We start from the raw sequence: 26,621 nt of genomic DNA on the forward strand, positions 1-26,621 counted from the left end.
GGCGTTTCTGAAAACTGCACTCGACATACCCCTCCCTCACATTTTAGTGGTACAGTGTTGGTTAGCATCCCTACTTCAAACTTCTTGGGACGATAAGGTGGGAAAATAACTTTACCATTCCCCACAATTTCGATTTCTCTTGTTTCATTGGCTCGCACTTGTTGGATATCGGCGACATATATGTAAGCATAAGTTTCATCATCAGCGCTTTCCAAATTCCAGGTAAAGATCAATGGCTCACTAGCATTAGTGGGTGTGGCTGCGGTCGCAATTACATCTTGTGGCAAGTCATAGCCACCAGACGAGTCACTTACGTTGAGGGTTGTGTCTATATGCGTCCATTCTGGCTGGAAGTACGGATTCCAAACACGATCATGAACATCTTTGGGATGACTGCCAAATTAAAATTCAAGTATTTACGTTATATCAATAAAATTAAATATGGATTAGGCTACTATTTTCTTCCCGTGTCATAGATTCAAATTTGGAAGTGTGTGTGTGTGACAGTTGTAGACGGAAAAAAACAAAAAAAGGTCAAGTTAACATACTTACAGTATTGTTTTGTTAGAAGTGGTGAAGTAGTAGCGAACTAAATTCTTCAAGGAACCGGTTTGTGCAGGATAAGTATTGTACGGCAAAGGTCTTAGTTCAATTGCTGATATAAGTGGTGTACTTGTTCCTGTCTTGACAACGCATATGTCTAATATGTTAGATCTTGTGACGTGAATAATCTCCTCAACAACAGCACCAAAACCTGTTCTTCTCAGATCTAGGGATTTCCAAATATTAGGACCAAGATAGAGGTCGAATCTTGGGAAAATATTAAGACCATCATAGTTTCCATATACAAAAACTGTCCTGATGAGGTAATTTGTATCTTGAGTGACATTCAAACTGTAGCAGTTTCGCGTTCCGTCAGGGAAGTATCTCAAAACCCTATATGGTTTTGCGATAAAGTCTGTCTCAGAGACTTTTTTGATGGTACCAGTCTTTCCTCCGTGGACAAAACCAGCATCAGAGGTGTAAGTGATATCGGTGACTGGTTCGACATAAGGAGACTCATTGGAAGGTAATCCACAATCTATACTGATGAATCCTGGTAAAACCAAAGAGATACATCAGAAAGATATTGTTTTGTTTTTTTTTTTTGGAAAATCAAGTTCTATATATCAAAGAGAGAAGTAAAAGTACCTTGTTGATCCTGAGACTGAACTTGGTGTATGATGGAGAAAGTGGCAAAAGCGAGAAACAGAAACTTCATGCAAGTCTCCATTCGCGACTACTTATCAATTCTCAACCAAATCAAGATTTTAACAAACTATCAAAGCCTTGAAGCATCATGAATTCATTTATTTATGTATGAATGTACATCTGTTTCATACTCCTTTGATGAGCTGGTAAAGTCAACTTAATGCATACGGCTAGCAGCAAAAAATAAAACTAGCTAGCTACATAAATAGTGCTGGCAGTCATTAAAACAAAGAAAAAACAATGGAATACAATATCAATATGGATGGCGACATGATTTTGCTGTCGCGTTNTAATATGTTAGATCTTGTGACGTGAATAATCTCCTCAACAACAGCACCAAAACCTGTTCTTCTCAGATCTAGGGATTTCCAAATATTAGGACCAAGATAGAGGTCGAATCTTGGGAAAATATTAAGACCATCATAGTTTCCATATACAAAAACTGTCCTGATGAGGTAATTTGTATCTTGAGTGACATTCAAACTGTAGCAGTTTCGCGTTCCGTCAGGGAAGTATCTCAAAACCCTATATGGTTTTGCGATAAAGTCTGTCTCAGAGACTTTTTTGATGGTACCAGTCTTTCCTCCGTGGACAAAACCAGCATCAGAGGTGTAAGTGATATCGGTGACTGGTTCGACATAAGGAGACTCATTGGAAGGTAATCCACAATCTATACTGATGAATCCTGGTAAAACCAAAGAGATACATCAGAAAGATATTGTTTTGTTTTTTTTTTTTGGAAAATCAAGTTCTATATATCAAAGAGAGAAGTAAAAGTACCTTGTTGATCCTGAGACTGAACTTGGTGTATGATGGAGAAAGTGGCAAAAGCGAGAAACAGAAACTTCATGCAAGTCTCCATTCGCGACTACTTATCAATTCTCAACCAAATCAAGATTTTAACAAACTATCAAAGCCTTGAAGCATCATGAATTCATTTATTTATGTATGAATGTACATCTGTTTCATACTCCTTTGATGAGCTGGTAAAGTCAACTTAATGCATACGGCTAGCAGCAAAAAATAAAACTAGCTAGCTACATAAATAGTGCTGGCAGTCATTAAAACAAAGAAAAAACAATGGAATACAATATCAATATGGATGGCGACATGATTTTGCTGTCGCGTTCTGATTTAATTTAATACAATGTGAACCAAATCATTCTTCATAACAATAAAAGCCGGGTCAATCGCAATAAAATAACTTAAGTTACGTAAACGAATTAATACTAATGATTTTTTAATGCATGTGAAACATAATAGTTCATTTTTCTTTTCGACAACTGATAGTCATAGAGGCTCACTTTAGTCAACAGTGAACAGATGTCAGAGGAAGCCAGTCCCGGTGGACAACCATTGGCCTAGAGGCTTCCTCTGAATTAACTTAGCCATTGACTATTAGTTAAAGATCATCGGTTCCGGACCTTCCGGTTTCTATCCTAATTACATTAGCCAAGTTAAACCTATTTCGGTTTTCCCTACTATTTAATTTAATAATACTGGCGGGTAGAACACGTATCTTACGGTAGTCTCTGTCACACAATTCGATGTCACAAATTAACTCAATTTTGATGTGAATTTGAGCTGATCTTGGTAAAATGAAAACAAGGCACGCACGCTCCCCAACATTGTTCGTACTTCGCAAGAACGTTCTCACCAGCCCTGCATGTATGTTAATTTGCTGTTTGTTTGAGAAAAAAAATCGTCTGGAAACTTCTATATCTGTTTTAAAATATTCGTGTTGGATATGGCCAAATGGAATATCCAAACTTATAAAAACAAAATCCCTAAAGAATTTTTTAATACTTCCACTTGGAAAAAAGTCTTACCATCATATCATTGTACTTGATAAATTATTTCGACTTTTTCCCACCAGCAATATAAGTGAAACTTAATTATTTATATATAATTATTCAACCGTTTTCTATAAACAGTCCAGAAGGTTTGATGTGTCATCATGTTTAGATTATAAGTATTTTGGTAGTTTGTGATCCTTGCTTTTCTTGGACAGAGTAGGAAAATGAAAAATCTCCGTGGACTTTTATCGGTCTTCCTGATTTTGCTCAAGCACAAGATCAACAACAAGGTACAGCTTTTTCATCTTTAATTTCTAAACATTTTTCCTAGACATTAATTAAGTTTCCAAACTTAAACGCTTGTCAATTATTTCCTTCATTTTTACTTGTCTTTCAAGGATTCATCAGTTTGGATTGTGGATTACAAGCCAATGAGTCTCCTTACACGGAACCAATGACAAAGTTAACATTCAGATCAGACGCTGATTTCATCAAAAGCGGAAAAAGTGGTAAGATTCAAAATGTTTCGGGGATGGAATATATAAAGCCATACACAGTTTTAAGATATTTTCCGGATGGAGTAAGGAACTGCTATACTCTCAGCGTCCTACAAGGCACAAACTACCTGATCGTAGCCATGTTTACCTACGGAAACTACGACAATCTTAATACGCAACCAAAGTTCGACCTTTATCTTGGTCCAAATATATGGACCACGGTCGATTTGCAAAGAAATATTAACGGTACAAGGGAGGAAATCATTCACGTACCAAGGTCAACTTCTTTACAAGTTTGTCTTGTTAAGACTGGAACAACTACGCCGCTAATATCAGCTTTAGAGCTACGACCATTGCGAAATGATACTTATATTCCTCAGTCTGGTTCCTTGAAGAACTTGTTCCGCGTTTATTTGACCGATTCCAAAGACGTTATTAGGTAACTCAAAACCAAATGATGATGACTGAATATATTTTGTATGAGATTCCCAACCACTTTGATGAATAAGATCTCTTCAGGTACCCAGTAGATGTCCATGACCGTCTTTGGACTCCATTCTTCATGCCGGGATGGAAACTGTTAAGAACAAGTCTCTCAATCGACACTTCTGACAACGACTATAACTTGCCAGAAGATGTAGTTGCTACGGCAGCCACACCTGCAAATGTGAGTTCACCATTGACTATTTCATGGAATTTGGAAACACCTAACGACTTAGTTTATGCATACCTTCACGTTGCTGAGATCCAGTCCTTAAGGGACAATGATACCAGGGAGTTCAACATCAGCGCAGGTCAAGATGTTAGTTACGGACCTGTTAGCCCTGAGGAGTTGCTAGTAAATACGCTATTTAACACATCACCTGTGAAATGCAATGGAGGGACATGCCACTTGCAACTGATAAGAACTCCAAAGTCAACTCTCCCTCCTCTTCTTAATGCTATTGAGGCTTTTACAACAGTTGAGTTGCCGCAGTCCGAAACAAATGCAAATGACGGTATGTGATCAGCTAAGTGTGAGTATATACTTTTCTATATACATATATACTTACTTTAAGTGTTCTGTTTCTATTTTAGTCATTGCTATCAAGAGCATAGAAACAAGCTATCAATTAAGTAGGATTAGTTGGCAGGGAGATCCATGTGTTCCTCAACAATTCTTGTGGGATGGTCTTACCTGTGAGTACACCAATATGTCTACACCACCAAGAATCCATTCCTTGTACGTGTGTCATGATCATTCCTAAGATTAATAAAAAAAAAAGGAATGTAATTAATCTCTCTGTTTCTGAATATCTTACACTTTAAATGTGTGTTATGATCTTATCACCAGAGACTTGTCCTCAACTGAACTAACTGGAATTATAGTTCCTGGGATCCAAAATCTTACGGAGCTTCAAAGATTGTAAGTACTTCGGTCTACATGAATACTCTGTTTATCAAGGCAGAGCAATATAAACAATTGTATCATTTTTGCAAATGATAGGGACCTGTCAAATAATAATTTAACAGGTGGAGTACCTGAATTTCTAGCCAAAATGAAATCATTGTTAGTCATGTAAGTGACTCGGTCAGCTATATTAACACATTACCAATTTATTGTCCCAGTATGTTGATGTTTTGTCTTTTTAACTTAGACAGAAACTTAAGCGGAAACGACCTTAGTGGTTCAGTCCCTCAAACTCTACTCGATAAAGTGAAAAAGGGGTTGAAATTGAAGTAAGATCTTCTCAACTATCTTTTGTCATTAAATCTGATGTCTTTAATTTTGTATTATGTCTTCACTAACACTTGGTTAGCTTGTTTACAACACTAGCATTGAAGGAAATCCAAACCTTTGTTCTTCCGGTTCATGCAACAAAAATAAAAATAGCATCATGTTACCAGTTGTTGCATCACTTGCTTCTTTCGCTGCTATAGTAGCAATGATCGCTCTTCTTTTTGTTTGTCTTAAAAGACGCTCATTACTCGGAAAAGGTATCTGTAACAAATTCATCAAACCAGATACATTAGTGTATGCATACATAGTTACATTACTCAGAGACATGATAGTGACTATTTCTTATTTTTACGGTTCTAGGTCCATCACCAAGCCAGCAATCAATAGTAACAAAAAAGAGAAGATATACATATACCGAAGTTCTTGGGATGACAAATAACTTTGAAAGAGTTTTGGGTAGAGGAGGATTTGGGATGGTCTACCATGGTTATATAAATGGTACAGAAGAAGTAGCGGTTAAGCTACTCTCTCCATCATCAGCTCAAGGCTATAAAGAGTTCAAAACAGAGGTTTTTCTTTGGCACCACCATTATTAATTCTTATCCATTTTGTAAGCTTAAGTTTATTTATATTTTGTACATATATTTGGATAGGTAGAACTTCTTCTAAGGGTGTACCACACAAATCTGGTAAGTCTTGTTGGATACTGCGATGAAAAAGATCACTTGGCCCTCATCTACCAGTACATGGCCAATGGCGATTTGAAACAACATTTGTCAGGTAACATATTCATATATCATGCATTGTGTTGATGATAACCTAGCTAGGATGACATTCATGACTATGTTAATACATGCAGGTAGCTCCATAATTAGCTGGGTTGATAGACTAAACATAGCAGTTGATGCCGCACTAGGTCCGTTTTGTTATTTTTTCAGAGAATGGACATCTCCATTTCTAGATTACACCCATTTAACCAAGTTTCTAATGATTAATTATCAAACCTGAATTTTTGGAGACAGGATTGGAATACTTACATATTGGCTGCAAACCGCTGATAGTTCATAGAGATGTAAAAAGTTCTAACATACTATTGGACGATCAATTACATGCCAAGCTTGCAGACTTTGGGCTATCAAGATCTTTTCCGGTTGGAGATGAAAGTCATGTGTCTACACGTGTTGCCGGAACATTTGGATACCTTGATCATGAGTAAGTGTCTTTTGGCTTTTTCTCTGGAAACCACATTCACAAAAGAATCATAATCATCTCGTCCTGCAGATATTACCAAACAAATAGGTTGTCTGAGAAGAGTGATGTCTACGCTTTTGGCGTTGTATTATTAGAAATCATCACAAACAAACCAGTGATCGATCAAACCCGCGACATGCCTCACATTGCAGAATGGGCGAAATTTATGCTCACTAGAGGAGACCTTAGCAATATTGTGGATCCTAAACTTCAAGGGGTTTATGACTCTGGTTCTGCATGGAAAGCTCTTGAATTAGCAATGACATGCATCAACTCTTCTTCCCGAGAAAGACCCAACATGTCTCATGTAGTTCATGAACTAAAGGATTGTGTGGTATCTGAAAACAAGAGGACAAGAGACATAGACACAGTGAGATCCATCGACATTAACTTAAGCTTCAGTACTGATATGAACCCTAAGGCACGTTAATCTCCACTCTACACCTGCAGCATTCGTTCCACTGCATTTTTTTATTTTCAAGAACTATGTCAATGCAGATATTGCACAGCCTGATGTCCTGAGCATATTTGATAACAAGTAGATATGAGAGCTAATTTATCCTTATGTTAATGCTCCCGTTACAAAGATCAAAATTACATGTTTGTCGTCCTGTATAGAGAGATGAACTGAATTCTTACATTAACAGAGACAAAACTGTACATCCAGATTCCATAGACAGGNGTCTACACCTGCAGCATTCGTTCCACTACATTTTTTCTTTTCAAGAACTATGTCAATGCAGATATTGTACAGCCTGATGTCCTGCGCATATTTGATAATAAGTAGATATGAGAGCTAACTTATCCTTATGTTAATGCTCCCGTTACAAAGATCAAAATTACATGTTTGTCGTCCTGTAATGAGAGATGAACTGAATTCTTACATTAACAGAGACAAAACTGTACATCCAGATTCCAAAGACAGGACATGATATAGGAACTTCATGTCCTGCAAATGTTTTGATCAAAAAACACAGACCCAAGACTTGTTTATACTTCTTCAGACATACAGTGGTGAGGCCGATGGACGAGGATAAGCAACAACTGTACTGCCCACAGCAGTCTGCCGAGCAAAACCCGCATTCGCTTTTTTGCTGGCAACACTGTCACTTCTCCTACGCATTCTTCTCTCTGTTCTATCCATATTCCCTCCTATAGCAGCATTTAAAGTCTGAATGTGTTCGAGGTGAGAAACAACCTCCCTCATGTTTGGTCTCAGCTTAACCTCTGTGGTGAGACATCTCAGAGACAGAGTAGCCACTTTACATGCTTCTTCCATAGAGTACTGGTCCTGAAGACGATTATCAATGACTCGGAATATCTTTCTTTTGTTTACGAGATATGGTTTAGCCCACTCCACAAGGTTCCTCTCTCCAGAAGGACGATTTTTGTCCACAGCTCGACGACCAGACAACAGCTCCAGAAGGACAACCCCAAAGCTATAGACATCACTCTTTGTTGTTAGATGACCTAAGTAAAATATGAAAAGTGATCAGTCATAAGAAGAAGCTAATTCCAGAAAACAAAGATTTGACCAAAAAGAAGTTGACAATTACCGGTGGCAAGGTATTCAGGAGCAGCATATCCGTGTGTACCCATGACCCTTGTAGAGACATGACTTTTATCACCTATTGGCCCATCCTTGGCCAACCCAAAATCAGAAAGCTTTGCGTTGTACTCCTGCGATCATGTACCCAAAAACTTCCATCATAAAGCTTAAAACTTTAGCAGTTCTGTCATGGCAATCATATCAAAAATGAGTAAAGTGTAAAATACCGAGTCAAGAAGGATATTAGAAGTCTTGAAATCACGGTATATCACTCTTGTTTCAGAACTGTGAAGGAAAGCAAGGCCCTTTGCAGCACCAAGAGCAACTTTCAACCGGAGTTTCCAAGATAATGGTTGGAAGTACAAACCCCCTGCAAACCCAAGAAAAAAACAAACCCTAAATACTCATAACCATCATAGTAAGCTTAAAAGTTTGACACCAGCCTGGGAGGAAGGAGGACATACTCCTGAAAAGATGATTCTCCAAGCTACCCCGAGGCATGAACTCATAAACAAGAAGACGGTGCTCATCCTCTAGGCAATAACCAATCAGCTTCACAAGATGACGGTGAGAAAACTGGCCAAGGTAATTCACTTCAGCCTACAAAATCATCAAAAAAAGATAACAATCATCAAGCATTACAACAACACACAAGAACCAAAATTGGCATATTTAAAGCTTCTTTTTTATTTACCAGCCACTCCTGATGACCTTGCCAACCATCTTGGTTAAGCTTTTTGACAGCAATAACCAAACCAGTGCCTGGTTTTGTAGCGGTAAGAGACTTCTCATCAATCCATCCTTTGAAAACACAACCGAATCCACCTTCACCAAGCACACTGTCTGGTCTGAAATTCCTGGTAGCGGATTTAAGCTCAGCAAAGCTGAAACTCTTGAGGTTTGGAGACTGTAAGATCTCACCCTCGGTTCGAGGGGTTGGTCTTACAGACACAGACGAAGCCTTACTCCCAAGACTTCCAGTATCTTTGACGTCAGAACTCACATACTTCGAACTCGTCCCTAAACCCACCAAACCAAACCAAAAAAAAAAGCATTAGTTTCGCACCTTCATTAGATTCATTAAACCAATCGAATTTGCCAAAACACCAAAAAGCCCTAACCTCCATGAAAAAACAAAAATCAAAACTTTAAGAACTTTGCCTTAACAGATGAAGAGAAGAAGAGAAAAGAGAAGTAAAAGTGTAGTACCTGGGATCTCAGCCTTGACCTGAGCACTCAAGCAAATCCCCATGATTGAGAAAGAGAACCAAATTGGACACGCTTGTGCAATCTCTCACTATATAAAAGATAAGAAGAAAAAAAAAGGTGGAAACTTTTAATCAAATTGGAAGCTGGAAAGTAGAGGCAGACATAAATCAAATCGTGAAAAAAAAAAAAGATTTTGCCAACTTTTATCCTATCCATATATGTAATGCATTACTTTAAAAGCCTATGACCAAAGTTCATCAAATCTCTTTTTGCCGATTTAAGTAAACCTAACAACTAAAACAATTGAAGAACCAGAGAGACAAATTCTTTACTCACCCTTTTCTTTTCTTTCTTGTTTTGAGTTCTCTCAGCCAAGAGATATAGAAAAGTGAAAAAACAGAGACAGAGAGAGAGAGAGAGAGAGACAGAGTAAGAGAAGCGTTGCAGTTGGGGTGGTAGCAAGCATTAATGGCGGATCGGTCCCGCCTTTATCTCTTTCTCTCGAAAATCAAAAATTTTCCCCTTTTTTAAAAAATACTACTATCGATTTGTTTTACTAAATACTAGAGGTGTTGTTGTCATTGCTCTCAATCGTTTTCGTTTTGGCCTTTTTGGTACTAGAAAGAAAAAAGAGAAGATATCATCAAGTCAGAAAAGATTAGCCCTTCTTCACACACCGCGTTCTATTACTTCTCGATGTATACAACTCCCACCTAATAGTACTGGGCTCAGCTCGGCTCATTTAGCGTTAATAAAAAAAAAAAAAAACAAATTCTTGTTTAGACGATCTATTAATTAGGTTCTGAATTTGATTGCGCATTATTGGTGTATATGTTACAAAAAAAAGGGTCATTTAAATAATATTTTTTCTTGATAATTTGGAATGAGACAATGCCCGTGAGGCTTACCAATACCAGCATATTTCCAGCTAACCCTACTACGTACGTCTTTTTTTTTTTTTTGTCAACAACAGATCAGCTCAAACGAGCTAATTGGTAGAAAAATCGTTTACAAACAATACTTGGTGCGGAGATGTACATGTTTGGCGTGCCAAAGAATTCGCCCTTAAATTAGCATTTGTAGGAATTAAAGATAAAGAAAAGGAAGAAAATTCCTCCCTATTAGTCTTGATGTCGTCAAGGTACACCGAGAACGCTGGCCAGTCGGAAGGAGAAGACACCATCTTCACCAAGTCTGAGCAGTCAGTATAAAAAACCACCTCTCTGAAGTCATGGCTGATCATGCAGCGCATCGCCCAAAGGAACGCTTCAACTTCAGTATGTAATGGAGATAGACTTCGCCTGAAATTCTTGGCACCCAAAAACGGCAGCGTTGTCTGGATCGAGGTACAACACCAACCAACACCTGCATACAAATCCCCTGCTTTCCAAGATCCAGCTATGAAGCATCGATATCCTGAAAAGACCGAAGGAAGGGAAACCGTAGGCACCCTAACTGGCAACTCCGAAACTACTGGAAAGGTGGGACTGGTCACTAGATCATCCTCTATCTGAGCCTGCTGCCATGCTGCAGCTTCACCCTCTGCTACCCTAACAATATCCTCTGGCCTTTCGGCAATATTGTCAAAGACACGTGCATTCCTTGCTTTCCAAATAAACCACATAAGCCAAGGGAAAGCCGCAATATGGGCTCCCGGATTCTGCTGCCCTAAAAAGTGATCAACATTTGCATATACTGATTCCGTCGGGAAGGAATTAGGTCCCACCGGCACATTTGCTAGCGCCCAAACCTGACGGGCCGGAGGACACACAAAGATGGCATGATTTATTGTCTCCGAATCCGCGCCGCATCGTACGCACCGTACATCACAAGCAATACCCCGTCGTCCCAAATTTGCCGAAACCGAAATACAACCAGATAAGACCTGCCACATAAAATGCTGGATCTTAGGTGGGCAACGAGCCCTCCACACACTAGCGAGTAGGGGGTAATTTCCGGGCCATAACCAGTGGCTGCAAAAGTCCGAACCACGTCATGACGTGCAGTATGATAGCCTGATTTGACTGTATACTTCCCAGTTTTCGTGAAATGCCAACCGAAGGGATCATCCCTTTGGTTACCACCCAACGGAATAGCCCTGATTAATGCAACATCAAGTGGATCAAAATGCTCATTGAGCATATCCAGACGCCAAGAATTATTTTGTCGATCAATTAATTGATTCATTTGAAGAGAAGGGTCCTTTAACGGCCCCTTGCTGGAAGCTGGTCTCGGGAATTGAGCTGGTACCCAAGGATCTGACCATATAGAAATGGTGTCCCCAGAACCAACCCGTTTAATAAGCCCTTTATTAACCAGAGAGCGAGCAGAACATATACTCCTCCATCCATAGGAGGGAGAGTATGACCTAATTGGATCCAACGGATGCGTATTCCTATAATACCTACTTTTGAAAACCCTGGCAAACAAAGACTCTGGAACGTCTATCAGACGCCAAAGTTGCTTGGCCAGTAATGCCGAATTAAAGTCATCCACATTCCTAAAACCAAGACCACCCAACTGTTTGCTAACACATAATTTCTCCCAGGCAAGCCAATGCATGCCCCCTGTCTGACCATTTGTACTCCACCAAAAATTTGCCACTGCACTGGTAAGCTTGGATGTAATTGTTTTTGGTAACCGAAAACAAGACATCACAAACGTTGGAACAGCAGTTGCAACAGATTTAATCATCACTTCCCTTCCCCCTTTTGAAAGCAAATTTGTCGTCCAACCATTCGTCCGACTTTGAATCCGCTCCCGAACAAAAGAGAAAACCTTGGTCTTAGCCCCACCCAAACTTTCGGGTAAACACTTTTTTTTTTTCGTTTTTTTGTAATGGCATTGGACCATTGGTAATATTTATAGATGGTTGTTTGTTCCCCTTGCTTAATAATAAGCAGTACAAACCTTAACGTTGTGTGAAGGTTTTTTAGAAATCTGAATAAAATACAAACTAAATCCAAGAATGATCCTATACTGGTCCTGTTACTATATAGTCCACAATTAATTAAGTCTCCTTTGATAGGAATTAGAATATTAAATCCAGAGAGAAGACCGACAAAGATTGTCATTGACTCCATTGGCTTCATTTATTTTCTTGTGTGCTTCTTTTATTCTCTTAACCCAATCTTGATTAATACTATACTACAGTACTAAAGTTTCAATTCGTTTTAAATGCAATTCAATTAAAACTTTAATACAGTACTAAAGTTTTAATGCATTAATGCAATTCATCTTTCAGATGCTGGTGTATGCGTTTGTATAGTGCTCAGGAGTGAAAAAATCAAAAAAACTTTGTATCCAATGAAATTATACAAGGTCCACACTAAAATGCCCCCATTGCTGATTTATCGCTCTTTATTTCTTTTTGTTTTGACTTTTGACCAAATTTCTCTTTTTTTGATTAAGAGCTGATTTCGTAGAGACCAACAATATTATACTAGTATTAATTTTATAAGAAGCCATTGTTCTTCTTTGTAACTATCTATCTACGAGTACTTTTTATGTCTAGTGTTGTTAGAAACATTAAGAAGTATGGAATACCTCCTTTGACTTTTTCTTAATTTAGCTGTTGAATATTTGACGATCAAGATTTTGGTTGGTTATTTCATGCAGTATTCTACTAAAATAAACTCCGATTGTGGCTGATGATATTACATAAAAGATAATGTAATAACCTCACTAGCCTTGACTCTTGACTCTTGAATTACGTAGACATAAATAAATAAGCATGGCTCTAATGTATAAACAAATTGGGGATGTAGCTCAGATGGTAGAGCGCTCGCTTAGCATGCGAGAGGTACGGGGATCGATACCCCGCATCTCCATCTTAATGTCATTTTTTCTGTTTTTAATATATTTTTTAGTATATAAAACCCCAGTAATGTGGTTGATACTTGATAGAGAGAGTCACCCCCAAAAGAAAAAGATTGTTACCAAGAAAAAAAAGTATTTACATCCGATAAAAGATATACAGCTTTTTAGTGGCATTGTTGGCATACAAAATATTTTGTAATATATTTTTGTTGAGAGAAGATTAAAGTAATGTCTAATTTATAAAGGGTTACAAAAACTCCCAATAATTTCGAAGAAACGAACAAGTAGTTCTGTTTAATGGATGGGAGAACATGGCATACTGATTCCTTTTCCATTTTTCTCAATATAATATATACCAACAAGTCGACTTCATATATCTTTTCTGATTAGGATAATTTGGTAGTCCATGAAAAAAAAAAAAAAAGAGTAAAACAAGAGAAAAGAGTTTTGGTGTATTTTAGCATTTGTCTCTTTCGGATGTGACAGTGTGAACGAATATTCCGACGGTTTGACATTTGCTTGTTTGACCCATCGGTAGGGACCCAAAGAGACAAAGGGTCCAATGTCCATGCAAAAGCATGTCTGCCACGTGGACTCGTCGGTGAACTGCTTCTTTCCTCCACGGCTCCAATCTACCAACTTACGCGGCTAGCAGCTCTCTTTGAGCCCCTAACCAAGTAGCTTGTAATTATTTACCAAAATTTTGCCTCTGTTCTCACTTCTTAGGCCAGGCCCAACTTACGAGGATGCTTTGGTAGTCCCACTGCTTATTTCCACAGCTCAACCAACTTAGCGGGTAGCTCACTCTGAGCCCGTGAGCAAGTAGCTAGCTAGCAGTTACTACATTTGAGGATTATGAAGGATAAGTTTAATCTTAATACGCATTAATTGGTTTTTTTCTTTTTGGGCTCACGGACCGGTTAAGAGCTCTCTATTGATAATCCATTAAAGAGATAATCTAGAGTACTTGGGGATAAAGTAGGAAGCATGTTAACATTGGGGGTAGATAAGATTGACAAAAAAAAAAAAAATTAATTTGAGTCAGGGATTATACCGTTCAACTAGTTTCAACAAACTGTATGACTCAGCATCAGGCTTGGCTCCACCTAGAACCGTCCTCTTAAACAGATTAGGGTCATACACCTTGGCCTTCACATAAGCTTTGAACAGAGCGTTGTACACAAACGCATACCTATTATACTTTGCATTCTTCACCTCTTCAAACAGTTTCTCTGAGTTCTCAACATCACCTTTCTCTGCAAAACACTCGATGATCGATAGAGTCGTCTCCAGCCACGGCGTTGAGCTTCTTACGCTTTTGCTCGTCTTTAGAGTCGAACCCATTTCAATGTTTTTGAGAGCTTCCTTCATCAGTTTGGCTTTAGCACATCCTAGAGCCAGATGTCTATACGTTATGGAATTAGGCTTAAACCCGTTTCCCATCATCTCGCGGAACACACTGATTGCCTTCTCTATCAAACCTTCCTTGCAGTATACCGAGAGCAGAGAGTTGAATTGCTCTGTTTCTTTAAGTCCTCTTACATCCTTCATCTCTAACCAGAGCTCTTCAGCTCTATCAAGGTTCCCCACTCGCGCAAACGCTTCCGTTGCCAGCAAGTAACTCTTGGATCTAACATGATGAAACCCTCTGATAACATTCCAAGTTCTCACGAGCTCCTTTTCTTTCCCTAAACGGCCGTACAATATCATCAATATATCCAAGGTCGACCAATTATCCCCAGTGATAGATCTCTCTCTATCTCCTCGGTATATGCTTCAGCAACTGTATGCAATCTAGCAACAGCATGAGCCATAGCCAATATACAGTAAGAAACCTCATTGGGCTCAACTCCAGCTTTCTTCATACCATCAAAAGCCTTTAGCAACCCGTCAATGTTATGTTCATTAGCTTCAAGCTTCATCAAGATATGATACGTAGAGACATGAGGAGTGGCCTTGTCAGCTTTCATGAGGGCAAGGTCTTTCGCTATGAGCTTTCTTCTCCCGGGAGCTGAGTTGCGAATGATGAGACGGTTGTAGACTAAATGGGATGTACGAAAACCGAGTTCTCTCATCTTCTTCATATACCCTAGAGCAAGCCTAATGACACCTTGGTCTAAACAAGCAATCACAAGGTTGTTGTAAAGAAGCTCGTTCTGAAACTCTTGAGGTACACGGGTGAAAAGCTTTTCCCCTTGAGAGACGCCATGAAGTTTGACTGTGAATTCAAGCAAGTAGGAGTATTCTAGCTCACCAAGACGGTAAGTTCTTTCTCTAATTACCCATTCCATCAACTGAATCAAACATTACCAAAACGTCTCAGCTGACACATTCAAAGAGTATCTTCTTCATATAAACAAAAAGAAGAAGCAAGTAAGAGAATTTAAGAACCTCAAGGGCACGTTTGTTTCGTCGGAGCTTCCTCAATCGATTAATGGCGTGATAAACATCTCCACCATGAACTGGAAACCCATCGCCCATCCAGCTCTGTACCGCAGACCCAACAGTAACCCCCTTGGGGAGCTTCTCGATTCTGAGAGATAAACACTTGATGGGCTCTTCTTCTCCGTCCGACCCGATACATGCCTCGTCCGGAGGTTTCGTCGAAGGTATTAATGTAGTGAGAAAGCTCAAAGCTTGGAAATTGGTATGATCGAAAGCAGGGGAAGATGTCACGCAAGGTGTTCGACGTATTGCCTGAACGAAATATTCCCGTTGCCTCATCACCGCTATAATAGATCTCATTTCTTCTTATTCTTTTGGGAGACCTTACTGGCCCGTCTAAAGCCCGATAAGTAACTACATAATGTTAGGTTAGTAGTATTTGGTTAGGTTTTCGAATTGCTTACTTTTGTCTAATTTCGGATTGGTTGCTAATAATACAAATAGGAATCTTAATAATCACAAAAGTCAATTACACATATATATATTCTTCTTCTTCTTTTTTTTTTTTTTGTTACATATGAAATTAATACAAATCACACCATCACCACATAGAAAATACAAAGCAGGAAACGTCAAAGCTTAGGAGAGTTATTACGCAACACACGATGTCACGTCTTTATTCTAACACACACATCTCTTAGCACCAAACACATTTGTTTTCCTCCCAGTGTTCCTGGCATATATGATTTTAGACCACAATATAATTTCTTCAACAGCTACAGTTTGACCCGCAGCTGCAGTTTGATCCACAGCTACAGTTGTCGCACTCCTGGTTATAGTTCTTCTCGCAACTACACCACACAAGAAAATACAAGAATTAACGATATATATCAAAGTTTACTAACTAATAGATCTGATGAGATTTAAGACTAATTCACGACATGCGTAAGACCGGCCTGAAATGTTTTCGAGTTTAAAGCATATATATGAAGGGAAAACAAAAAAACATTTGGTTCTATTAACAAACAAAATTGTAAAAAACGAGTCATTAGGGTTTTGAATTTTGTTATTTGTACCATGCAGCGATTAAAACTCAAATACTTCAAAAACCTAATTTCCCAAGATTTTAAATCTTTGAAGTTTGAACTCTTAATATATTTTGATGCAGGTTTAATAAAAAGGTAAAGAAGAGAGAGGATCTAGGCTAACCTGCAAGAGTCACCGCATTTGCAGGAGGAGCCACATCCACAGTTAGAACCTGCCATTTCTCTTTGATTGATTGTTGTAGTTTCTTTTTTTCTTTTCTTCTTCTTGTTCTGATGCTTTTTGTGATTTCAACAAAAGGGAATGGCCACTATTTATAGAATAAGAGAGAGATTCGGTTTCATATCTACCATAGACGTGGCATTTCCTATATCCTCAAGTTTTTTAATTTCGTATATGACATTGACAAAGTAAGAAAAACATTGTATATATGGGATAATTGGATTGCTTTCTTGGTGAGACTTTCTTTAACAAATCTACGAATAACATCAACTTGCCCGTTATTTTCTTTTATCTTAGATTTGTTCCAACAGTTTTATTCAGGAAAGTAATTTGATGTTTTAAACAAGAAAACAAGAGTATCAACAAATAAAATAGGAAAACGTCAAATTAAATATGGCGAAAAAAATGTAAAAAGTCGTACACGCAACAAGAGTAACGATCTCAATTGAAAACGGCAGCCGACCCAAAAAACAGGCATGAAGCGTGCCCTCTTTCATCTGCATAGGCTGACTATACGCATATTGTTTATCTAACAAACAGTCAAAACTCAAAACATTACAAATTCATATTTTACATATGATGTATTATATTAATCAGGGGGAACATTATCCGTTCTTTTAAAACTTTGTAATGTTATCTTATGCGTCAGGAAAACTTAATTAAATGAGAAATATTGTCCCCTGTCTTGAAATCTTCCTGTGGACGATCCAAGATACGGTCTACGTTCTACTAATTATTATCATAAAATCGAATATATACCTTTTTCTTTTTGGTAGCAACTTACTGTACATGTTTAATTTAAAAGATAACTTGATGTACATGCAATTTGAAGTGAAGGTTAGTAACTATGGAATTAAGTAGAAGTTTGTATGGTTTTGATCTTTATACTAAAAATTAAAAATTTAGGTAGATGGAGGATCCCAAAAAAATTATATGATGAGTGGTGTTAAATCTGTCGGTGAGCGACTGGTTTCTGAACAAGCCTATTTTGTCTCTGGTGCCGAAAGTTCGAGTAGGTAGGTATAAACATTTTCCCTAATTTTTACTAATGCTATATTGGAGCGCCAAAAATATAAGAGCCGCATAAATTCGTTTGGGCTAAGTAGTCTCTGTCTAGGAATTTACGAACGTCGTCGCTAATATAGCTTTACGTAAACGACAATAGAAGGAATAATCGTGTAGATAGGGTCATTATATATAGAATAGTATAGCATGCAGTAGAGCTGGGGCTGGTGTTTTCGTTGGCTTCTTGCCCCTTCAAGGTCCTGAATTGGTGGTACGTTCCATCACAAATCCTATCCGAATTTTTCTTTTGACTTCCCTAGTTCCTCCTACGTGCCGGCCTCGTTTACACTGAATTAGTACGTTTCCATCTTTTATATTATTTTCTAATAACATGTTCTCTTAAACTAAAAGATGATTTTGTAATCTTGTTTAAGGACATGTTTACTAAAAAGGATAGAGAGAGATAATTTAGGACAAAAACCTCATTCTCATAATATCTGCCGAAATTAGAAAATCTAAATCTATATAGATGGATTATATTGTCCAACAAGAAAGCTAACCGAGTATCTCATGTATATCATATTTGTTTCTTACCCTCTCATATACGAAATTAAAAAATATAGATAGGGAAGTTATAAAATATAAATTATATATATATATATATATGCATTTTATATAAATAAAACAGAATCTTTCTCTTTTTCTATAAATACTGGCCATTCCCTTTGGTTAAATAGCATAAAGCATCAGAAGAAGAAAAAGAAAAGAAACTACGTACAAAAATCAATCAAAGAGAAGTAAGAGAAATGGCAGGTTCTAACTGTGGATGTGGCTCCTTCTGCAAATGTGGTGACTCTTGCAGGTAAGCCTTCGACCCTCTCTTCTTTACCTGTATATATATATATATGTATATATTTTTCACCTGTATATATGTATGTATGTAGTTGCTATCTCATCATATTAATACTAAATTTTGAATGTTTGCTTTTGTGTGGTGAAGTTGCGAGAAGAACTACAACCAGGAGTGCGACAACTGCAGCTGCGGATCAAACTGCAGTTGCGGGTCAAACTGTAGCTGTTGAAGAAACTATTGTGGTCTAAAATCATATATGCCAAGGAAAGTGGGAAAATATGTGTTTGATGATTATTAATATTTGTGTATGTTGGAATAAAGGCTTGGCATATTGTGTTGCGTAATAACTATTATTATGCTTGACTTGTTCCTGCTGTGTAATGTTTTTTTCCTAATTTGTAACGTAAGACAAAAATATATAAAGTTTATGTATTGACTTTTGTGATTTTTAAGATTTTATGTCTCCTCTCCATATTATCATAAACATGCATATAGACTTACAATTTAGTTAGCTATATTATCATAAACATGCATATAGATTTACAATTTTTATTAAAATGTTTGTAGCATTTTTCATAATCGTTCTGTTTTATAAAACAATGTGAAATAATCAATTATAAAAATTGTGAAAATATTTCATTGTACAACAGTTGAGAGACTTCTCCAGCACAGACAAATTGGTTGATCTACTGAAACAAGTTGAACTCAAAAGAGATACAAAACTAAACTAGTCAACACAGATATTCTCCAATTTTAATCTCTCTGATCCCTCACCATCGCCGTCTACAAGCATTTTCAGACCATCTTTAAGCTCAGCCACGCCTTCTTCAAGAACTGCGCAAACCGGAAATATCCTCACTCCTTTCACTCTCCTCTCAAGTTCTTTCAATCTCTCCTCTGCACCATCCTCATCGATCTTATTTGCTACAATCAAAGACGACCTATCGGATAACCCTTCTTCATGGAACTCAAGCTCCATCACCAGATCTCTCAGTTGTTGCCACGGTGACACTCCTCTGCAACCATCTAGCCCCGATGCTAAATCCACAACGTAAGCCAAGACTTTGGTCCGTTCGATGTGGCGGAGAAAGTTGTGGCCTAGACCCCGGTTCTGATGAGCTCCTTTTATAAGTCCCGGGATATCTGCTACCGTCATGGAGAAGTCATCGTAGTTTACGTTTCCTAGATTGGGACGGAGTGTCGTGAACGCGTAGTGGCCCACGCGGGGTTTAGCACGGGATAGTGCACCAAGAAGAGTGCTTTTCCCTGCGTTTGGCAACCCAACAAGGCCTACGTCGGCGATGCTCTTGAGCTCTAATATCAGAACAGACTCAGAACCGAGCGAACCGGCTTTAATACCTGACCGTTCATCTTCATCTTCAGCATCGTCCTCCATGCTCTTCAAATTGGTTTGACGGATAACGGATTTAGCAAACTTGCTGCCTCTTACATAACGTGTACCACAAACGTTACCCAAACCACCTTCACCACCACGAGCAATGATAATTCTCTGACCTTGTTGTGTTAATTCCGCAACGTTATACCTGATTTGATCAATTTCTTCTTCGCTGTCTTCAAAATCATCTTCCTCCGGGATGCCTAAATGTCTCGTTATACTCTCTTCCTCAGTATCATCTTCAACAGACTCCGGCATAGTTTCCTGATGAGCACCAAGGTTCTCTTCCAGTGCAGGATCCTCAACCAGTGAGCCAGGAAGGTCCCATGGATCCAAATCTTTGGGAGACTCATTTTCCACCTGAGATGGAATCTCACCCTCCTGAAGATGAATCACTGTCCCAATAGGGACTTGCAGGACCTGCGGTAACACAAACAAGCGCAGAACGATGTATAAGTTCCCCACAAATAAAAGAAAGAAGCAGAGGAACTAAATGAGAATAAATGAAACCTTGTCTTCTCCTCTGTTTCCTATCCTGTTTTTGGAAGTTCCATGTCCAGCTTTCCCACCTTTCTACAAAACTCATAAAATCATTTAATAGAAATGCTCATGGTGAAACATCTTTCCGGAAAACGAAAAAGAGTGACATAAACTTACAACATGAGGTTGTAACCCGCTGAAATCCCAAACAGCGTGAGTGCATTCTAATATCACATCACCTCCTCTCCCACCATTTCCGCCTAAACTAAGTCCCAATTACATTACATCAACATAAACATTCTTCAAAGCAACATAAACTAAGTTCCAACTCTAAGTAAACCAACAAACCTAAAACATAGCTGTGGAATGGGAATAATAATCCAACAACTATGTATTATCAAATTCGGAGATAGTACCATCAGGTTTTCCATAGCGATCGGCACGGCTCCGTCGAACGCTGGAACAACCACTGCCACCTTCACCGCCACGTGCGTACAGAGTAAACCTATCCCTCATTCTAGTCTCCTGCACAACAAATCAGATTCAGTGAGGAAAAAAGCAAAAAGACTGGGTTTTTATTCGTGGGGGAAGTGAATAGATGATGAATTCACCTGCAAAGGCGTCTCTTTCCCTTTCTTCTCCGACGAATCTGAGTAGAATACCACTGGATAACTCATCCATGGCGGTTTTTGAGTTCTTCCGTAAGATCCCAAGTATCGGACCCTGCTTAGCCACATCAACTTTGTTCCCGACGGATCTCCGGCGACCTTAAGAGAAGGTTACAGTAAACTAACACACAGGAAAGTGTCCCGCTGAAGTAATTGATCGATAGAGGAGTCGCCGCGGTGGTGGTCGGAGGAGACGTGGCTTCAGGGTTTGACGTAACAGGCTCGGCCCAATAAGCTAACAAAGGCCCATTTAGTTAGAATAAATGGACTGAATTAGCATATTAACTAATTTAACTGCTTACAAAAAAAGAATTCTTTATTCATCAAAAAGTTTGTATCAAACACATATTTATATACAGTACAATGTATGTCCAAAAATAAAAGGCAAAAATCTACCTGAAAATTTCAAATTTGGGATTTTCTTTTTGTAAATACTAATAGACACAAAGCAGTTCATCAAGAACATCATCAAAAATCAAATCTTCAAGCTCAAGAGTAAGCCATTCAGAATCACCTCGTAGATTCATCCACCCATCAGCTTTTGTAAGATCTCTTCCTACAATATCGTCCAATGAACGATCTCTATACTCAGCTCCTAAACCAGAGAGGTTCCACTCGACTCTTCCCCATACCTCATCAAGATAACGTTTTCCATATGGAAATGTTTTAGGAAAGTATATGTACGATTGGTTGTGAGTCTCGACGATTGCCTCGTTAACCAAGTCAAAGAGAAGTTCTCTGTTGTTCACTACTGATTCTTCTTGTATCTCGAGTTCGTATACTAGTGATGGATTCAGTGGTTGTTCCTCTGAGTGCCATTTTTCTCCGTTGTCTTTGTTGTCAAGGAAGCCTGAAACTTCTAAAACCTTCTTTACATAACAAAAGTAGGCATCTTCTTCTTCTTCTTCTTCTTCTTCTTCTTCTTCTTCTTCTTCTTCTTCTTCTTCTTCTTCTTCTTCTTCTTCTTCTTCTTGGTTGCAAATGTCTAAAGAAGTTAGACCTAAACCTGTAGAACAAGCATCCAAAGAATTGTTAAATTTGCATATCTTTCTCTCATCAAACATAGATATCTATCTATATATAGTTCGTTCAAGACAAAAGATTACCTTGTGAGGGTAAAGTTTCTGTCTTTTGTGCAGTGTGTTCCAAAGAACTAGGGCTAGGAACAGAATCTGGATCTTGTTGGAGGATTCTTTGGTTTGGGCTGTCTAAGTGAACCTCATATTTTTCTTCCTTCTCTGCTCTTACGGGAGATTCTGATAACAACAAAGATTTCTTGGATCCAAAGTTAGTATCTCGGTCTACATATTTCCTAGGCTCCAGGTTGGAAGTAGAATTGTCTCGGGGAAGGTCGGTCAGAAATGAACCAAGAACTTCAAGACTGGACAAGGACGAAATCCGTCTGAAGAATTGCGGTTTATTATCTCTTGAATCACTCTTTCTATCTTCATATGAAAGTTTTAAGCTCTTGGAACGCAGTCCACCACCTTCTCTTCTAAAACTATGCTCCAAGAGTTGAGAATACCTCACCACATAATCATCTTTCGCGACATCCGAAACCTTCTTCTTGTTCTTCCTTGTGTGATTTCGGTCTTTAAGTGCGTTTTTGAGCAACTTCTTGATTTCTCTAAACCCGTTTATAACAGTGTGGTTAAACCCATGATCATCATCAGCTGAGCCACGAGAAGGAGAGATTGGTTTGTGTTCTTGATGAGAAGTGTCTCTTGGAACATTCAGATTCAAAACCGCACTGTTTTGGTTTGGAGAATACCAGTTCTCCTTCTGCTTGTGATCGATTCTAGCAGGACTTGGAGAGCGTGAGATAGGAAACGAGCCTGACTTGGGCAAAACTCTTGGATTAGACTTGATCTGGACTTGATCTTTCATTATCTTGACAAAAACATCTTCCTTTCTCAGGATTTCAAGAAAATCAACGTACTCAGTTACTTGCTTTGTAGTCATCATCTTCTTCAGTTTTGCTTCTGGTCTCGTTGGCTTATTATTATCTGCAACAACATTAACTATCTTTGAATCTTCATCCTTAGAATCAAGAAACGGTTCATGTTCCTCTGTTTCACCACGCATCAAGGAATGAGTTCGTGGGGTCTTCCAACCTATAAAAACAGAGTAAAAGAATCATTCAACCATTTATTTTCTTTAACTAACCATAAAAATACTTTGAAAAAATCTATTAAACAAATACAAAACAAGCTTACAGATTGGTCGGTTCTTAGTTCTCCAATGGTGAAAGTCAAGCACATGAAGCATTCCAGCTAACCATCCTGATTTGTGATTGTCTTTGCCATGTTTTGGACTCGAATTCTCGTTTTTTAAATGCTTCCCCATTTCAGACCTAATGATGATCTACCATTTAAATGACGTTTTTTTTAGCAAAGAACGGTCTGAAAGACAGAGTATTATACTCATTACTCAACAGCGAGGTATTATAAAAAAAAAAAACACAGACAAGTTTAGTCAGAAACACAGAGACTTGGTAGCTTTTCTGAAGTTGTCAAAATCCAACGAAAATATAATCAAATCATCACTATCGATAAAAATCTAAGCAAAAGAGGAATCATATCCGGTAAAAAGTTATACGGTAAAAAGCTGACCTGATCAAGAAGAGGAAGAAACAACAAGCAACTAAATAATAGTTTGACTCTTTACAAACGGAGAAGAACATATATAAGCTGAAAGAAGGCGAAGATGATGCAACGGAAGATGGTCTGGAAAAAAAGACCCTTGAACAAGAACGAAGAAGGAATAAAGTGGAGACTTTTCGTTCTCCTATGTGGTTCTACTTTCTTTACCCGCCAAGTATGGCCCGGTCTACTTGTAGAAAACTGTCAAAATGTCTGTTTCATATATGCATAATTTAACGCTCACACGCCACGAGAAAATACATGAAATTTTTTTTGTTCTCATTCAAACACATGTAGTTTCCTATATTAGATTTGATATCTAATATATTTTAATTTATAATTGAATTTCATAAATTATTTTCTCTTCTTTTATTTATATTTAAATATTATATTATTTTGTCAGTGCACATATTTAATAAAAAAAACTATTTAAATTTAAATAATTTTGTAGAGTAAATTAGTTCAGTTTCAGTTTTAGTAGTATTGTTTAGTTTCTACCAAATTTAGAGCTTGGTCTAACACAGTGTGTAAACCTTCTTGACAAACGATTATTTATATAAAAAAAGAGAAAGTTTTGATCCAGAAATTTTCATAACAAAAATCTTGCGGTTAATTAACCAATTTATATGTGTTAAAAAGGTTTCTAGAACTGCGCTGGTAAAAGTATGTGAGCAACCAAAGTACGTAGGAAGGAGGAGTTGTTAGGCTACTTGTGTTTGTGGCAAATCTGTTGATACCTGTTTTATGGGAAGGTAGGCCATCCTTTTGGCTGCTTAGGTTTCATTTGTTTAATGTTACAATTCTGTCAAATGATCATAGGATATCTAGTTCGATATAAACAGTAAAATGTAAGCCAGAATTGACCTGAAACTCAAGGTTGACCTAGAAGATTAAGAAACCCCAATCACATTTCGTGTTTTACCAAATACTGTTAGCAAGAAAAGAATAAAACAAAAAACAAAAGGGATTTAGATAATCTTGTTTAGCAAGTGGTCGCTATCAACATGTATATAAAAATAGTTGGTTTTCTATTTATTAATTTAAGTCTGTTCCTATCGAATTAAAAAAAAAATCTTTAAACAAAACGTAAGTAAGAAAACGAAGTCAAAGACTTTTAGTTGGCTTGGCGTGATTAAGAATAGTAATGATTCACAACTGCCCCAACCAAAGTAAATGAATATTGCCACCAAACTTCATAAAAATGAACTAAACACATTCATATAAAATTTTGTTGACGAACAACACAAAATTAGAAGTAACAAAAAAAAATGAAAGAAAAGTCCAAAATTTATAAAAAATACTATGAATGAATGAATGACGTAAGAGAGGGTGAGAGTAGTGGTGGTGGGGGGGGGAAAGGAATTATGAAAGTTGACGAAGAGATTGAAGAAAACGAGGCCGTCAGTGACAACGTGACACGTGGTTGTCTCATAGCCCATCTGATCCTCTCTATGAACACGGGATCCAACGGCGATTGCCGATACGAAAACAAATGAGAGAATTTTGTGGCACTCCTTTTGACTTATACAAATAGAGATTTATACTACTATCTACGCAAGCTCCTTAATTGGCCCTTTCCTAGTTTTCCGCAGCTAAGTTTGTAAGCAAGTCTTTTTTTACTTGCAATGGGAGTTTTCACGCGTAAGTAAAGTCCACGCTCCATTCTGAGGCCGTGTGCCGTGTACTATTTTTTTCAGCAACGTATAGATTACACCTCTCTAAAAGGACAAAAGAACGTATTGGATATTTCTCACACACGCAATAAAGAAGAAGAAAAGAAGAAGACTCCGTCTTCCAACTCCTCTCGTACGGCGGTCATGACTCACACCAGAGAAGAGCGCGTGCATGCATGCACACACTGATACGAGAGTGGTCCTTATAAACCATCTTTCCCCATTTAAATAGAAACCCCCTGACTTAAAAACCTCTTTTAAGTCAACGCCTCCTCACTCGTTCCTTATTAGTACTAGTTGCTAGTTGTTACAACTCTCTGCGAAATTTTCATTTACTTCTTTTCAACGTCACACTTTTTTTCATCCACTATTTCCTTATCAGCGATTTTTTAAATCAGACAAAAAAAAAACGAATAATATCTCTTGTATATATTTGTTTCTCTTTTCTTATATTCGATATTTAATACAATTGGGTTACTAGAAAAATCATTTTCTCTTTGCACATAAGTCAACTCTTCTCTCTCTCTCTCTCTCTCTTTAATTACTTCTTCTTCTTACACCTTCTCTTTGGATTTTTTTTTCTTCACAACAACAAAATCAATCTCATATTGAATTTTCTCAAATCGTCTATATAATATTGACTTTGAAACTCAAAAAAATTCCTTTGAAAAAAAAAAACGTTTCTTTGATGGGTAACGGAGTAACAAAACTGAGTATGTGTTTCACAGGCGGAGGAGGAGGAGGAGGAGAACGTTACCGGCAAAAAAACATCTCTGTTCTTCTTCCGGATCCTTTAGACGAAGGTTTAGGTCACTCCTTCTGCTACGTACGACCCGAACCGACTCTAATCTCATCCTCAAAGGTCCATTCAGAGGAGGAAGATACAATGACGACCATGTTCCGTACAATCTCCGGCGCTTCCGTAAGCGCCAACACAGCTACTCCTCTCTCAACTTCTCTATACGATCCGTACGGTCACATAGACCGCGCCGCCGCATTCGAGAGCACGACTTCGTTTTCTTCAATCCCTCTTCAGCCGATTCCTAAAAGCTCCGGTCCGATCGTTTTGGGCTCGGGTCCGATCGAAAGAGGGTTCCTTTCAGGTCCGATCGAGAGAGGGTTCATGTCGGGTCCTCTTGATCGGGTCGGGTTATTCTCAGG

General features: G+C 38.1%; 6 protein-coding genes, 1 non-coding gene and 2 pseudogenes across 12 annotated transcripts in view; 3 read left to right on the forward strand and 6 right to left on the reverse strand.

The window, feature by feature from the left end:
* The window catches only part of LOC104739328 (leucine-rich repeat receptor-like serine/threonine-protein kinase At2g14510), a 7,073-nt gene extending 5,666 nt beyond the window's left edge, over positions 1 to 1,407 (reverse strand). For 2 of the 4 annotated variants that reach the window (XM_010459636.2, XM_019235822.1), the window contains exons 1-3: positions 1,192 to 1,407; positions 553 to 1,096; positions 75 to 393 (exon numbers count right to left, since the gene is read on the reverse strand). In XM_010459636.2, coding sequence (XP_010457938.1) covers positions 75 to 393; positions 553 to 1,096; positions 1,192 to 1,273 — 945 coding nt within the window. In that variant the 5' untranslated portion in view covers positions 1,274 to 1,407. Of the gene's footprint in view, positions 1 to 29; positions 394 to 552; positions 1,097 to 1,191 lie in introns of all 4 variants that reach the window. The other 2 variants (XM_019235821.1, XM_019235820.1) reach the window with 2 other exon arrangements.
* On the reverse strand, positions 1,473 to 2,247 carry LOC109128632 (putative leucine-rich repeat receptor-like serine/threonine-protein kinase At2g14440). Its single transcript, XM_019235421.1, has 2 exons — positions 2,032 to 2,247; positions 1,473 to 1,936 (listed from the first exon to the last, which is right to left on the reverse strand). Exons 1-2 carry the CDS (start codon positions 2,111 to 2,113, stop codon positions 1,473 to 1,475), a joined length of 546 nt encoding a protein of 181 aa, XP_019090966.1. The 5' UTR covers positions 2,114 to 2,247.
* Positions 3,272 to 7,078, forward strand: LOC104739330 (annotated as a pseudogene).
* Positions 7,306 to 9,944, reverse strand: LOC104739331 (protein kinase APK1A, chloroplastic-like). The gene is made up of 7 exons (XM_010459645.1): positions 9,610 to 9,944; positions 9,274 to 9,361; positions 8,759 to 9,084; positions 8,529 to 8,664; positions 8,292 to 8,434; positions 8,072 to 8,195; positions 7,306 to 7,985 (listed from the first exon to the last, which is right to left on the reverse strand). Exons 2-7 carry the CDS (start codon positions 9,314 to 9,316, stop codon positions 7,516 to 7,518), a joined length of 1,242 nt encoding a protein of 413 aa, XP_010457947.1. The 5' UTR covers positions 9,317 to 9,361; positions 9,610 to 9,944; the 3' UTR covers positions 7,306 to 7,515.
* TRNAA-AGC lies at positions 13,031 to 13,103 on the forward strand. Its single transcript has one exon. It is a non-coding gene; the product is annotated as a tRNA-Ala (tRNA).
* Positions 13,373 to 16,212, reverse strand: LOC104739332 (annotated as a pseudogene).
* LOC104739335 (probable GTP-binding protein OBGM, mitochondrial) lies at positions 18,885 to 21,336 on the reverse strand. Its single transcript, XM_010459646.2, has 5 exons — positions 21,089 to 21,336; positions 20,894 to 21,002; positions 20,655 to 20,737; positions 20,508 to 20,570; positions 18,885 to 20,417 (listed from the first exon to the last, which is right to left on the reverse strand). The coding sequence occupies exons 1-5, from the start codon at positions 21,212 to 21,214 to the stop codon at positions 19,329 to 19,331; spliced, it is 1,470 nt and encodes a 489-aa protein (XP_010457948.1). The 5' UTR covers positions 21,215 to 21,336; the 3' UTR covers positions 18,885 to 19,328.
* Positions 21,441 to 23,979, reverse strand: LOC104739336 (protein TRM32-like). 3 transcript variants are annotated; one of them, XM_010459647.2, is made up of 4 exons: positions 23,758 to 23,979; positions 23,362 to 23,498; positions 22,252 to 23,259; positions 21,441 to 22,151 (listed from the first exon to the last, which is right to left on the reverse strand). In XM_010459647.2, the coding sequence occupies exons 1-4, from the start codon at positions 23,826 to 23,828 to the stop codon at positions 21,580 to 21,582; spliced, it is 1,788 nt and encodes a 595-aa protein (XP_010457949.1). In that variant the 5' UTR covers positions 23,829 to 23,979; the 3' UTR covers positions 21,441 to 21,579. The 3 variants fall into 3 exon arrangements, with proteins under 3 accessions (XP_010457949.1, XP_010457950.1, XP_019091866.1); XM_010459648.2 differs by having other exon boundaries at positions 23,362 to 23,509; XM_019236321.1 differs by lacking the exon at positions 23,758 to 23,979 and having other exon boundaries at positions 23,362 to 23,741.
* Positions 25,715 to 26,604, forward strand: LOC109128633 (probable protein phosphatase 2C 4; the record flags this gene model as incomplete). The annotated part of the gene is made up of 1 exon (XM_019235422.1): positions 25,715 to 26,604. A coding segment is annotated over exon 1 (456 nt), but the record flags the coding sequence as incomplete, so codon positions are not given.

Source organism: Camelina sativa, chromosome 14 (assembly GCF_000633955.1).
Source record: "Camelina sativa cultivar DH55 chromosome 14, Cs, whole genome shotgun sequence".
Classification (NCBI taxonomy): domain Eukaryota; kingdom Viridiplantae; phylum Streptophyta; class Magnoliopsida; order Brassicales; family Brassicaceae; genus Camelina; species Camelina sativa.